Here is a 14,365-nt window from a genome sequence, read left to right as displayed (position 1 = left end):
TAGAATATGCCATCAAATGAGAGGGAAGATACTAAAATTCCTGTCTGAAACATGCTAGTGCAGGGCAGAGTCTCACTATGACCAGCTCATGTGCAGATGTAGCTGCTGCCCATGTCCCAGCTGTGCTGCGGTTATTCCCTCTTGTAGCACAAGCATCTGCTTTCTGATCCTGCTGGCTGCTTGAAAGGTATGTCACAACTGGCTGAAGGTAGGAAAGGGTGAGGGTAAGCCTTTGCTTTGAAAAGTCCACTTTGCACTACTAAGTCTGTGTTCTTGTGCTGTTAGCATACAGCAGTTTAACAAGGAAAAAATAGAACATTGCAGTAGACCAGGTGTAGTGAATATAGCAGGCACATTGAGGTGCTTGCCTTTAGAATTAAGCCATCATCCTATATGTGTCATATGAGTATGTTCCTGTTTCTCTTTCAGATATAAAATTGGGTTTGACATAAGTTAGTACAATCTTATTTTACTGTTCTTTCTGCTGGCTCATGATTTGGACCTATTTCAGGTGACTCTGCCATACTCAGCCCTTTGGCCAGTTCTGAAGACATATAGAAGGAAATGTCAAGCTCCCTGCTACCTGTAACTGTTCCTTTTTTAAATGCAAAGCCATACTTTTTCCATCCCTTCAGAACATCAGGAGAAAAGCCTCTCCCAGCAGGACATAGCATATAACTGATAGGAATACCCTGTAAAAGATACACCTAAATCATATTTCAGTCCGTCAGCTTCAGGCATATGTTAGCCCATGGTATGCAGTGTCTCACCCACATATCTTGTCCTGACACCAGGATTGGGGGTTTTTCAGCCATTTATACCCTAATTTTTCATTAAAGGAAACAAAAAGGCCAGACCCAATTGCAAATGGGCATCTGAAATTGGGTCCCTCACAATTTTGAGCTTCAGCTGTTGAATTGTGGCATTTTAGTTATTAATTTTTAATTATGTATAGTGGAAGTATGTATAAATAGGGTGAAATGATGGACTCTGTGAACAGGAATCTGGAGGAATCTAGCCTGTACGGGCTTGGTCTGAGGGTGGCTGAGAAGGCTCAGAGCAGAGGCTGCTGAGATGAGCTCTGTGGTTGTGGTAGCCAGTTGCACGGACTGCCTGTGTTTCCTGGCTGATGCCCTTTCCTCTCCCTCCTGCCCTTCCTCTCTCCTTCCACAACTCCTCCTCTCTTCCTATACCCTGGGAGAGGGTCTCCAAAAGGAAAGGTGCTGTAATGTAACTGGGCCCATGACTCAGTGCTGCTCCACAACTTGTTTAAAGCTCTGTGCTGGTCTCATGTAATTTCTTAATGCAGGGGGACAAGCCAAGTGATTCTTAATCTCTTACATATTGCAAATCTCAACTGATTTGCTGTTTCTGACAGTTGAATATTTTTAGTTCAGGAATTACGGGCTGGTTCTCACTTCCCATGGTAAAGGCTTGGCTTTAGTTTTCTTACTTCATCTGGAAATTTCAGCTTTGAACTTGAAAAAAAATCAATGTGAAAGTTAGGCTTTCTGGTAAAATAAATATTTTAAAACAACAGATTAAAATTTAAGGTGTTTAATAATCTTGGAGCAGCTAAATCTTCCTGGTATTATTAGTAAATGACGATCCATTTATTGATATAGGAAGAATTTGATGCTGAAAGAACTGAGAATTCCAAAGGACATTTAAATTAGTAATCACAGCTCCTAAATTAAGAGTGAACTGTCTGGAGCCGGAGCTATAAAAACCTACCGAATTTCATATGCTAAACAACAAAAAAATCTGAATCTTTTTCAGATCGCAGTGAACAAATGAGTGTTATCACCAGCCAAGTGCTTGGTTAAAAGCTGTGCATGATCCTGACCATTCTGAATCCTCTGTAAAGGATTACACACTGCTGTCTTTGGTGTTAATATCATGTTCTTTATGTTAACGTGTGATTAGTTGTAGCAGAATAAAATATTCATCCCAACATATGGGAGAAAGAAATGAGTTCCAGGACCTGCAATGATGCAAGTGCTCTCTAGTGATAACATGGAGCAGCAAAAAAAGCCTTCTTGATGGAAAGGCAGCTTCTTTTCCAGCTTCCTTTAGAAAAAAGTTTTCTCTTTCTAATGAGGGTTATCTTGACCAACATTTTGCTCCTCCACCCAAGAAAGAGGTTCTGAAGGAGGAGAAGCTCTAAAGAATTAATTTATTGGAAGAACGGTTCTTTATTCTTGCCTGTTCTGTCAATAGTTCCTTTTGTAAAGAACAAATGTGTCAGGAGAAACATTATTGAACCAGATAAAGTGATGCTCTATGTTTAAGGTAAGAGAACAGAGGCAAGGTTGCTGTTTTGAACTAAGAAGAAAATAGATTATCTGTTCTGCCATCCCTTCCTTTTTGATGTCTCTTTTTTCCCCCTTGAGACCTTGTTTTCTGCCTGCATCAGCGTGAGGAGTGAGCCTGCCCCAGGCAGGTGTCCCGGCTGCTGTGCTGCAGTGGGGCTTTGGCAGGATCTGAGAAGTCATCTTCCTGAAGTAAAGTGTAGCAGAATAAGGTATTTTCCACCCAGAAACCAAAACAATGCATATCTGTGATCAGTTCCACTTCTGTGCTCTGTGCTTTGTGTTGCCATTGGGTTGGTTTGCGATCTCCAATTAGATGGTGAGACTTCTAGCAAAGGTGGAGCAAGGAGGGTGTCCCATAGCATGAGTTTCCCTCTCACACCTGCATGCTAAATACGTTTAAGCCGCCTGAACCAGCTTCTGGGGGAACCTGCTACAAGGGACTGCAGGTCTCTAGCAACAGCAAGATTGGGTGATGGCTGGAAGATGCTGGGGAAGCTGAGGGGTGCCCCAAGCTCAGCCTCTGTTACAGTGGCTTTGCAGACAGACTTTGTCTTCAGTCAGCCCTTCTATAAAATGCAGTGGCAAAGCTGATGTATCTCAGTGCACACTTTGAAGCTAACTAATATCTGGGAAACGCTCTGCAGTTCTCAAAAGAAATGAAAGAAAAAATACAGGCTTGCTCATGTACCTGGATCCAGCTGGTGGCCTGGGAGCAAGCAGGGTTGCTCTGGGGCAGCAGTGCATCCATCTCCTTGTTTGTACATATCACTGGGCAAGATCTCCTCTTAAGAAACTCATGGTTATCATTTCTGTACATGTTGCCCCCATAAGTACAAATTCATGTAACTGTGCATCAGCAAACAGGTGACACATTATTTCAGAGCCTTCTGCAGAAACTAAAAAGAGTTGCAGTTCCTTCATGACCTGAACAACTTGGGAGAGCAACAAAAATGCACATATATCCTAGAATTGTAGAATCCCAGCCTGGTCTGGGTTGAAAGGTACCTTAAAGCTCACCCAGTTCCAACCTTCCACTAGAGCAGCTTGCTCCAAGCCCCCATCCGCCCTCAGGGGTTGTTTGATAAAGCTGGAGTTTGAAGAGGTGAAACTTTCCCTGTGGATCAGTTGTGAGCTTGTCCCTGAGCATGCCCTTTTTCAATGAAGCATCACTCTGAAAGTCTCTCACAGCGCTTCCTCTAAGAAATATGGTTATGTCAGACGTGGTGCTCTGACTAAATCACAGCTCAAGTTTGTTGAATTACTTTTAATAATGCTTCTGTCCTAATAGCTGGCTTTGTTACAAGCTACGGAAATTAAAACCTGGTGATATTTGAATTATAGGAAATTTAAATTATTCTTCATGTTTGGTAATTGAGCCCCTGTTACTGCTCCTGCAGAGGTTTTTGAGATGTTTGCATTGGTTCCAAGGCCGTACAGAATTGGTTTTGTCCTGTGAGTAATGGAAAATAGTTTGTCTGATCTATAAACTGTGAAGTCAGGTGAAGAATTGGCTGTTCCCACGCCAGACCACATGTTCCTAACCTGAAAGCTCAAATGATTTGTGGGTATCTCTGTTCCAGGTGATTTGTAGTGCTAGGATTCATCTTTTTCATTTAGTGAAACATGCTGTTTGACTTCGCTTGGTCAGTTATTACAGGCTAGTTTGCAGTGTGGCAGCTCTCTGGAGACCCTGCTCATAGCTACTCATTGGCCTAGAAGAAAGGATTTAATGATTTTCTACTTCCTCTATGTTTGGTTTTAGGGTGCAGATATTTTATAAATGTGAGTCAAACTATTTACTGGTGACACTTTACAAATTTTCACTCTGTTTAATCTCTGAGTAATGTTTTTAGGTTCATATATGTTGCGGCCTTTGGCATTTTGGACTAATGTATCTCAAGGATATCTTAGAGCATTTTATCTTTAAATGGATTCTATAGATATTTTGTAATTTCTTTGTCTGAAAGTTATGCCAATCCCTTAAATAAAGTCCTGCCCTTCCTAGCTTACACACACCGGAGGTGTAGAGGCCTCAGAGGGAGCATACTCCTTGTGGCATTAGCTGAAGGCTCTGGTGACATGCCAGCCAAAGAGCAAAGTGAATTATATAGCTTCTCTTTGGGTGCCAATAGAACTTAATTGTATTAGATGATAGATCTCAGTGCTTTATAAAGTTGGAGTGGCTTTATCCCTTCTATAGAGCTCTGTAAAGTCAGTCACAGAAGTAAAGTAAAATGTCTAAAATCAGAGACTGGATTTGTAACTGTGACAGAAATGGTGTAGATTTATAGACTTCTTGCTGTAATCATGACTGCCTTCATCGAAATGGAGAGTGTTCCCTTCAAATTCCTTGCGGTGTCACACACAAAGAAAGGTGGATGTGTTGTGAGAAAACCAGAATCTTGAAGACCAACTAGGGATTAATCTGAAATTAATACAGATTACTGGTTGCACATGTATTGCTCTCCTAGAAGTAGTGTGACAGAGAGCAAATCCCTGTGGTAAAGTCAAAGCCTGTACCTTAAATTAATTGAGCTCTAAACTTCAATTCATATTTGTTTAAACTTCAACTTTGGAGCTGAGCTTTGATACAAGTTGCCTTTAACTTTCTTTACCTGGTGGATTTGGTTATGGAAAGATTTGTTTGGAAGAGTAACTTTTATAAAACCATGCTCATACATGAAATCTCAGTGATTTCAGTATGGTTCATAAAGGTTCCATTAATTTTTCCTTCTGATCACATCACACAGTGTAACAACAGTATCCATATTCATGTAAAGTGTGTGTGTTTTCTTTCAGATGATGTCCATCCTAATGAACACCATCATTTTTGAAGACTGCAGAAATCAATGGTCTGTGTCAAGACCGCTGCTTGGACTTATACTTCTCAATGAGAAAGTGAGTATTTGAGAAATGCCACCGGATTAACTCTTCATGTGCCCAAACAGTTGAAGTAATTATTGCATATAGAACAAAGCTGCCTGTTGCCCTGATTCAGATCCCCCATCTCTTTCCTTGGGATCTTGCTCCGTTATGCTGACAATAGGAGTGAAGAGCAGGGTCCAGCTCATGTACTAAGTATTTCCCAGGTTAGTTCACAGAGCCTGAGTGGCTTCATTTTGATGAAGAATCCTCTCAGACCTCTACCCCAACTTTCACACCCAAGCTTAGATCATGCAAGTACGTCATTAACCTTTCTGTAATAAATGTTACGTCTCCACTTTTCCAGAATTAAGCAGGAATAGGAGCTGTGCAAGCTCATCGGGCTTTTAGATAGAAATCTGAAACAAGAACACCGTGGAAATCACATCAGAAAAATTGCTTCCTAGAGAAAGAGTTAACCAATTTCTTTTTCTGAAAGGTTTCACAGGAGCAGCCAGCTTTGGGGGGTATTATCTGAGTGCTTACACTTAAGTACTCGCATTGATTGCAATTTGAAGTATATGCATCTGTGGCAGATTCTGTAAACCAGGAAATACTCTGCAATTTGCCCTTTCAATAAAATCTGAAGCTATGAATTTGGATATACCCATCATGTTTCCCTGGTGACTTAATAGAGACAATAGTGTCTGAAATGGAAACCATCTGAGTAAATGAATGCGAGTTGATCCAAATGTGTGCATTTTTTTATGGCAAGGCATTGTCTGTGAAGAACCTGACCTGTTGTATGCACCATACTTCAGAGCCAGCTCTAACTTTATTCTGAATTGCCTTATCTCTGGGGCAGTCACAAGCCTCAGTGTATTACTGCTTTGGAGAATGAATTGTCTATACAATAAGAGGGCGCTGGAAGAAAATAAGACACTAAGATTAGCAGCAACCGCATACATTAAAATTCAGACTGAAATCCCAGCTATGGAAGGAAACTAATAGAAGAAGAAAATATATCAAGAAGGGAAGCGCTGTCTCATCATTCACCTGTGCTGAAGGATCCAATTTTAGCCATATCCAACAGCACTGTCATTCATCTTCTTGGTGTGTTATTGTGATTTAAATCCAAGCTCTATAAGAGAGAGCAGTTCTTTTAAAATGATTGAGAGGGAATAAGGGCAAATTCAGTGTTTAGGAAAACTTTATGACATCACAATATTATACTTTACAGATGGAAGCAATATTTCCTACTTTGGAAGGAAAACTAATCATTTTCTATCTGCTCTGAGTCACTGCATCATTATAAAAGTGGGAAATAAGTAGTTTTGTGCATTCCCAATCTTGTTCAAGACGACACTTTTGTTTATATAATGCTTCTGATTTATAGCGTGTAAGTATTAGCCTGACTACATATTAATTATGTGGTTTTGATGCTTCAGTATAAGAAGAAATTAAATATTTCACTTGAAGATAAAACCACGGAGCTGTAAATCATAAGGAATAAATTTGTGACTGGCGGAATATTCTTTTTACTGAAATTAGACTAGTTCTAATGATTATGTGTTTCGCTTAGCAGACATGGATATGTACAAGTACCTTTACTTATGAACAAGTCTTACAATTCTTCTGGAAGGGTGGAGAACAGGAAATAGAATTTACAATATTTGTATTGCCCCTTTTGTATCAAGGTTATTTATTTCGTGTTCAGAAAAAGTAGGACACGTATGTACTTATATATGGCAGTAAAAGTCATCTTTTCTTGGCTCATTTCAGTGTACAGCTGGTTCATGTATTGGAAATGGGTTCCTTTATTTCAGGTAGGGTCTCTGTCTCTGCAGTTCCTGAGGGAGCAAACATACGTTTACCATGTTTTACTGCTTGTTCTCTTCCTCTTTTGTGTTAATGAGATCTTCTTTGCCTGTAATTCATCTCGAAGGGAAGGCATCGAGTTTACTTGGGGACACAGAAAGACTGGGATTTATACTCTTAGCTTGTGCTACTAGGGATAATTATGCCAAAATGGGAATCATACTCAAGAGTCCAATGTAAAACAATGCTAAACCTTTTGAGACAGCACCAGCTTAATATGAAATGGGATGGCTGCACATGGCTCCTGACATTGTTTCTGCACTGAAGTGCAGCAGCAAGTTTAAATCCTAAGCGCAAGAGGTTGGCACAAAAACTCTCTGCATCCAGTAATGTAGCAACCATGTCTCCTCCTTGCTGTTGTCCTTCAACCGAAGAACACAAGCATTCAAGTGTACAGGCAAAAGTGATGTTACTGCAGAGAAGCCCTAGAAACCCCAGGGCTCAGAACAGCTCCCCAGTGTTGAAACGGTGATGTCATGGGATGCTGTAGTCATTAATGGTAGGCAGAAATTGATGTTAATACTTTCATTTATTAGGTTGAATGAAGTTGTTCTTGGAATGCCTGTTCTCTAAAAACAACTTGCAGACCCTGGGCAAGGTCTCAGGCTTGTGGCCTTCTCTATACTGAACTCTGCATTTGTCACCTTGAGACAGGGCTTTTGGGAATGTGCTTGTTGCAGGCAGATATTTCATCTTTTACACCAGCCCCCAGGTGATTTTCAGTTTTGAGCTCCTAAGTAGTTTGGGACCCAGCTATTTGATCAGCTGCTGCCTTCACTTCCAGTACTGTTGCAGTGGTCAGCAAAGATGCATAATACAGGATGTTTCTGGTTTGAAAGGAACTGGTTTGAGGGCAAGTCATTTGCCAAGCAGACATTAAAGCAAACACTTCCTATAATCCTGCTGAGTTGTCAGGGCTTAGTATTAGTGTTACGGTTTTACTCCACTTTCTTTTGTTATCCCATACTGTTTTGTGTGTACAGGAGAGCTGTAATTTTGATGGAAAAGACGTGTGTTTGATTTGAGATTTGTTTAAGGTTTAACCCTGTTAAAGGTTTTAGAAGAATCTGGCAAACTAATCCCAGACTGTTGTGCTTTCTGACACTCTGTGACATACTCAAGTTACGTTAACATCAAATGGGTACTAAATTTTGCATACAAAAACCTGATTTTCAGCCTAATTTTAACAAGCTATCTTGTTACACACCTGAAATTTGGGGATTACCGGCAATATTCCTCTTGACTGCAATATCAGACTGCTCAGAAACTTTGCCAGGTACTTGGGCACAGCTTCATCAGAATGGTTCATTCTCCTCTGAATAATTGTCTGTATCAGTGCTTATACCATGGATGTGCTTACGCCCAAGGCCATAAGACTTTGACTGACACAGCCAATATAATAAAGACTAAACAGGATTATATGACTTGCTTGGCTGTAGTAGTAGGGTAGTGGATAACACTAGAGGTCCCCTCCTGCTCCGTATTTCTAGCCTAAACCAAAATTTTCCTGAGGTGATAAAAAGTTCTATTTTAACTGTCTATAGATCTGCCAGAATGTGATGGGAATAGTAATATAAAAAAGTCATATAGATTACTTAGCTGCTAAAGAAATGAAGGTGAGTCTGCCCTGTCACAGCACTGAAGCAATTAGAGCCCGCAGCAAAGTGTACAAATTTGCACCATTCTGAAAGACTTGAAAAGTGGTCAAGGATGTTTCTGCCACCTCTCTTAGGTGGCTTTCTGTGCTGGAACTGGTTAGGTGGCCAACGCCAACTGGAAAATTGGCATGTCACCCAGTACCACTGAACTCCAGTCATGATTCACTGCTGGTGCAGTCCAGGAAGGCAGCATCTGAAAACCCAGTGCAGATAGAGCTCTGTGTGCTGCCTGCCAGACTCCTCTCCTAGAGGGCAATATAGGAAGCACTTGCTCAAGAGTGCTCCAGGTGTAGGTGAGTAACTCTGGGTTTAAATTTCCAAATCTCATTTTTAATAGTCTCTGCTTTGCTATCACAGTACTTCAGTGAGCTGAGAGCAACCTTGGTAACCAGCCAGCCTGACAGCAAACGGGAAGTCCTTGACCAGTGCTTCAGGAATCTAATGGAAGGAGTTGAGCAAAACCTTTTGGTAAAGAACAGAGACAGGTAAGTAAATTGGAAAAAAATAAAAGACAAATGGAAAATTTAACTGGGAAAAAATATAGGAAGTATTCCAGGTAGCCATAAAGTGCAGTTCCTTTTGAAAGAGGCATAATACCCTATCAGAGAATTCATCCCTAGACTTCATAGTTAGAGCCTGAACATTTGATAATTATGAATTTTCTTGGTCAGAAATGTATTTCCTAATGTAATCCAAAAGTCAGGGTTTGCCAGGCTGCAGCTGCTACTTTTTCACTTGGGAACAAGCTGCCTCATTTCAGCAGGTGAGCCTCAGAGCTTCCTTTTTCCAACCTTAAACCCCTCTGATAAAACACTTGCTTCAGCCTCTGTCGGTGCTGCTGCTCTGACATGGTTTTTTCTTGCTGCTGTTAGGGTCAGGCAACTGCCTGTGGAGTGGCAAGATGAGAAGGGATCCAGTGGGGCCACTTACTCATGTACATAAATGAGGCAAGGAATTCTGTAATACTTTTTCAACATGAATTACAAATCCACCCTATCTTGCCCTCATTTGAAAAACAGAATAGAAAGTTTCATGAAGGCAGGGGCAAGGTTTTCTGCATTTAATGTTCACACTAACATTTTATTCCCAGCTAGCTGTGTTTTCTCTTCATGTGCATTATTCAACCAAAGCAAACCTTGAAAGCATAGAGACACAAAATCCAGGCTGTGGAGCTTCCTGGGAAGCTTGAAAGAACCTGGAAAGGGGCTTGGAGAGAAGTTATGGCTAAAAACCATTTAGTGGTTTTATTTCTCTGACTTCTTCCATTTGTTGGTGTGCAAATTATGTTGAACTTGTTTAATTCTCAAATAGTTTTGCATTAATTGTGGTCTCCACATTTTTATTTCATTTTCTTACTCAATTCTGGTACTAAGGGTGCAGGTTCCTTATGGCCTGAGTGTGGATGGTGCCAGAGACAGGGGAATTTGGAAGCAAAGCCAGAGAAACACAGATCATATCTACGGCACTAATGAATCAGACAGACTTTGTGTGTAACTTATGTTCTGGATCAGCAGAAAACCTGGGGAAATGGCAGAGAGCCACCGGGAAGGAGGAGAATGCCTGTTAAAACAAAGGAAAACTGAGCTGCCCGTGGCAGGCTGTAGGATGTAGTCTGACCTTAGAACTGTAAATGCCGAGGGGATTCATTTGACTTGACAGTCCTTCAGGATTTAAAAATTAAAAACTGAGTAAAACTCATTCTTGTAACTAGTTTCTTAGTTCCATAACTATTTATATTTCTTGAAGGCAAGGAGTCCTTAAGATAACACTGTTTTCTGAGAAAAACAGAAATAATGTGAATTTTCTCTGAGCTGCCCTATTCTGGGAACTGCAGGTGTGAAGGACAGGGAAGAGCTTCTGCCTAAGAGCTCATCTCAGTCTCCCCTCTGGCAGGTTAAAGCCATTCCCCTTGGCCTGTCCCTACAGGCCCTTGTCCAAAGCCCCTCTCCAGATTTCTTGTCAGGCCCTTTAGGCACTGGAGCTGCTCTAAGGTCTCCCCAGAGCCTTCTCCAGGCTGAACAGGCTGAATGCAGCTCCCTGTGCTCTCCCTGTTCATGGCATGGACAGAGGCTTCCATCTCTTAGGCTGCCAGCACATATTAGGTTTGGCAAATGCTAGATTCAAATATCCATGGATTGAAAGGGGATTTTCACGTCGAAGCACTGTGGAGTCCTCTCACACAGGCAGTGGTGCGGAAGCTCTCGGAGAGCTTTTGTGGGAGCGCAGGCAGGGAGGAATGGGTGCAGGTGTTGGGGGATAGGCATGATTCAGTCGAACAAGCAGCTCGTCTGTCTCAGTAGCATCCGCCTGTCTAACTTGGGAAGACTCTTAAGCCATCACTTCCCCAGCAAGCAGCATGAGTTAATATGATGGCTTTTCTGTTTTCAGCTGTTGATTTGTAATCCTGCTTAGATCTATCCTGTGGAACAGGAGGCTTCTTTTAACTGTGATTGTTTAAAATTGAGCAGAAATCAATTTCCATTAGTAAGGAAATAAGCACAAACATAAAGAATTATGAATAGAATAAAGAATAAACTCCTGATGGCATCCTGTATTTCCACAGCATGCCCCAGTTTACCACAGTGCCAGATGTACCCATCCACTGCAGTGCAGTGGAGGCAGGCAGGAAGGGTTATTACCCTGGTCCTGCACAGAGACCTTTGCTGAGATCCCATCGGTTTTCCAAGCACTTGTCCAAAGAGTCCTCTTTTCCTCTGCAGGAAGGAGCCCTAAGGAGCTTTTCTAGGGAAGCTAGCAAAGTCTGACACAATTAAAGCAAATAGCACTGAGGCAACAAACAAAAGAACATTTGAAAAGCCCTAAATGCAGGGTGTGATACATGTCTGGCATTGTGAATCTTGTTTTGGTGTGGGTTTGGGTTGTTTGGGTTCTTCAAATGCATACATGAGATGTGATGAATGGCAGTTAAACTCTTTGTTTGAGGTACGGATAGGCCAAGGGAGTAGATCAGATTTGGGCTGTCACACAAGCTGAGTCAGAGCTGACACTCAGTCCTGGATGTGATGGCCACCAGACAGACTTCACGTCCTGCACCTTGCCGCTTGCTTTCTGTGCCAGATGGGTGATGGTACCGCGTTTCACTGAGACACAGGTTGAACTCTGACACCACTCACGAGGGAGGAAGGTAGGTGGAGAAAGCCAGGCCTTGACGGCCATCTGGACGTGTCCCAAAGAGACCATTGCTGGAGCTTTGAGAGAAGGGACATGTTCCAAGTCACGGGAGATGGAAAGGTTTCTTGTTGCATTGATTTCCCAGCTGACTTTTAAAATGTTCCACATCTTCACATGTGGTAGGCTGAGTTTCTGATACTGCCCATACGTGTTTACGTGCTCATTGGTATTTGATAGGACTGGTTTTGAGGGCACCTGGTGATTCTGTTTGTGAGTTTTCCTCTGTTTTCCTTCTCATTTCAAATTTCCATTACTGTTTTTCTTCTTAGGTTTTTGAAATAAATCTCTCACAGTATCCGGTCTCCTTTAATCAAACATTTGGCTTTTCCTTTTCCCAGGTTCACTCAGAATATGTCAATCTTTCGCAGAGACATGGCTGAAGCCCTGCGCAACGAAGGGGCCTCGGATCCCGTTACTTTAGATATGATGAGTTAACAGTGACTGTGGGACCAGAGCACTGACTAACAAACCAGCCCTGAACGTTTGGGGACCCACTTACATTGTTAAGATAGATTTTTGACCCTTGTGAAAACTATTTTTTTAAGATATCTTCTGCCTTTTTGTATCTCTGGCCTAAATGTAAGGCTTTATAACAGTGAAAATGATGGAAAATCTGAGTTTGAAGGACGTTTTCAGCCTTTCTTATCAAAATTTATTATCCTGTTATTTTATCTTTATGGAACAGTGTAGAAACAGTACTTAACCAAAGAACAAAATAAATATGCATTCCTTCTAAACTTGTATCAGTTAATGATTCTCAGCTCTACACATTATAGTAAATAATATCTCATCAGTTAAGAACTCCCCAGCTCACCCTAAGGTCGTATCTGTTTGAACATGAGATGAAAGCCAATGTGAATTTTATATGACAGCTTCCTGAAATAATAAAATCCACTATTTTTTTACGAAGTGTTATATATTTCTTTTCAGCACAGTTAATGACAATGTGGACAACAATGTAGAAGGCTAAAAATGAGCATTTTAAGCTTAATGGGTAGCAAGAAAACTGAGAATGTAAGCGCAGAAGAAAATAAAGTTGTTAAAACACTGTTTAAAAAGAACAAAACCTATCCACCAGTACAAAAAAAGCAAGCAAATAGTTACAGAGGCTTACAGCCCATGTATAAACCGCATGTGGCGCAATGAAGATGAATTTGTGCGTCTGAAACAGCAACTTCAGCAACTTTGTCTCCACCTCTCAGGGGACGGTAAGTGCAGCATCTACCAGAACAAGATTCCTCCCCCAGTCCAACGCTCACACTGGAACTCACGATCCTGGGCTGTGGGAACCATCAGCGTGGTCCATGGTGGGCAGGAGGCACCACGTGAGCTGCAGAAACACCCAAGTGAATTGAAGCAAGATCTACCAAAAACCTGAACTATTTAAGCAGTAAGTTCAGGTAGTAGCAAAGCTGTTTGGTGCCATTACAGGCGCTTGGGATTGGGTTTGATTTGGCTTGGGGTTTTATTACTATTTTTTCTTATGTAACTGACTGATTTAATGTTTTTCATGCTTACTCTTGTGCATTTAGTAATATTTCCCCACTGTTTAGATGAGAACGGGGATTTTTAATGGTGGTCAGCAGGGAGGAAAGGTTCATACCAGTATTTCTTACTGCTGCCTTCCCATTTTTTTCTTTGCAACTGTTCTTTCCCTGCACATTTTGAAGTTGGAGGACCTAAATCTGAAAAGAAATAATACTGTTGGGCAGTTTTCTGTGTACTTTTAAGCTCAGCTGGAGAAAGTATTTACTCTGCAGCCAGAGGCTCTGATTGCCAACAGAAAATAGTCAATTGAGGTTACTCAAAAGCTGCAGATTTGGGGTGTCCCTGCATGCAGCCTGGTGCTGTGTGCCGAGCTTTGGAAACTGCAGGCAGTGGGCGATCCTTATCAGCACATGGAGCACGTACGGATTAGTGTGGTCATTAACTTTCCATTTTGAGCCTTAAAGGAAACCGGGATCTGTGCTGCCAAATGGGATTTTAAAAGCTGCAGACCCCATCTCAGGAACGTGTGTGGAGGTCTCGGGGTGAGCTGGGACTTGGGGAAGGATTTCTCCATGCCCCTCGTCCATGGTGCCTCGGTGATGCTGCATCCCTAATGGCAGTTCTGATGGAGAAGCCCTCGCGTAGCCCCACAGCTCTGTGTGTTGGTGTCGCAGGCTCAGATGAAAGCTGATGGGTTCTGTGACTCCACTTTCTTTGCCCAACAATGGAAATAAGTAGTGGGTGCACACCGGGAGTGTGTGCTCGCACACCAGCCCGTTCCCTGTTGAAATCTGAGCTGAAGTTTGGCATACTGTAAAGGAGGAACCTGTGTCCCCATAACTTGGCGCTGAGACTTTAATACTTAATAACTTGCTTTCATAGTTAATAACTTGGTTTAATACATGGCTACAGACTCCCCAGAGCACTCAAGTACGTTTCTGAAAATTCCCCTTTAACACATCCCTTGTTACA

General features: G+C 41.8%; 1 protein-coding gene across 3 annotated transcripts in view; it reads left to right on the top strand.

Annotated features, from left to right (window-relative positions):
* The window catches only part of RANBP17 (RAN binding protein 17), a 152,894-nt gene extending 140,252 nt beyond the window's left edge, over window positions 1–12,642 (top strand). For 2 of the 3 annotated variants that reach the window (XM_057415157.1, XM_057415158.1), the window contains 3 exons: window positions 5,115–5,213; window positions 9,071–9,198; window positions 12,244–12,642. In XM_057415157.1, coding sequence (XP_057271140.1) covers window positions 5,115–5,213; window positions 9,071–9,198; window positions 12,244–12,340 — 324 coding nt within the window. In that variant the 3' untranslated portion in view covers window positions 12,341–12,642. Of the gene's footprint in view, window positions 1–5,114; window positions 5,214–7,591; window positions 7,768–9,070; window positions 9,203–12,243 lie in introns of those variants that run through there. The other variant, XR_008972889.1, reaches the window with a different exon arrangement.
* Window positions 12,643–14,365: the final 1,723 nt, after the last annotated feature.

Source organism: Pezoporus wallicus, unplaced genomic scaffold (genome assembly GCF_028554395.1).
Source record: "Pezoporus wallicus isolate ANWC-B61680 ecotype Strahan unplaced genomic scaffold, APGP_CSIRO_Pwel_v1 contig_4161, whole genome shotgun sequence".
In the NCBI taxonomy this organism is placed as follows: Eukaryota; Metazoa; Chordata; class Aves; order Psittaciformes; family Psittacidae; genus Pezoporus; species Pezoporus wallicus.
This window is presented reverse-complemented; position numbering and strand designations above follow the sequence as displayed.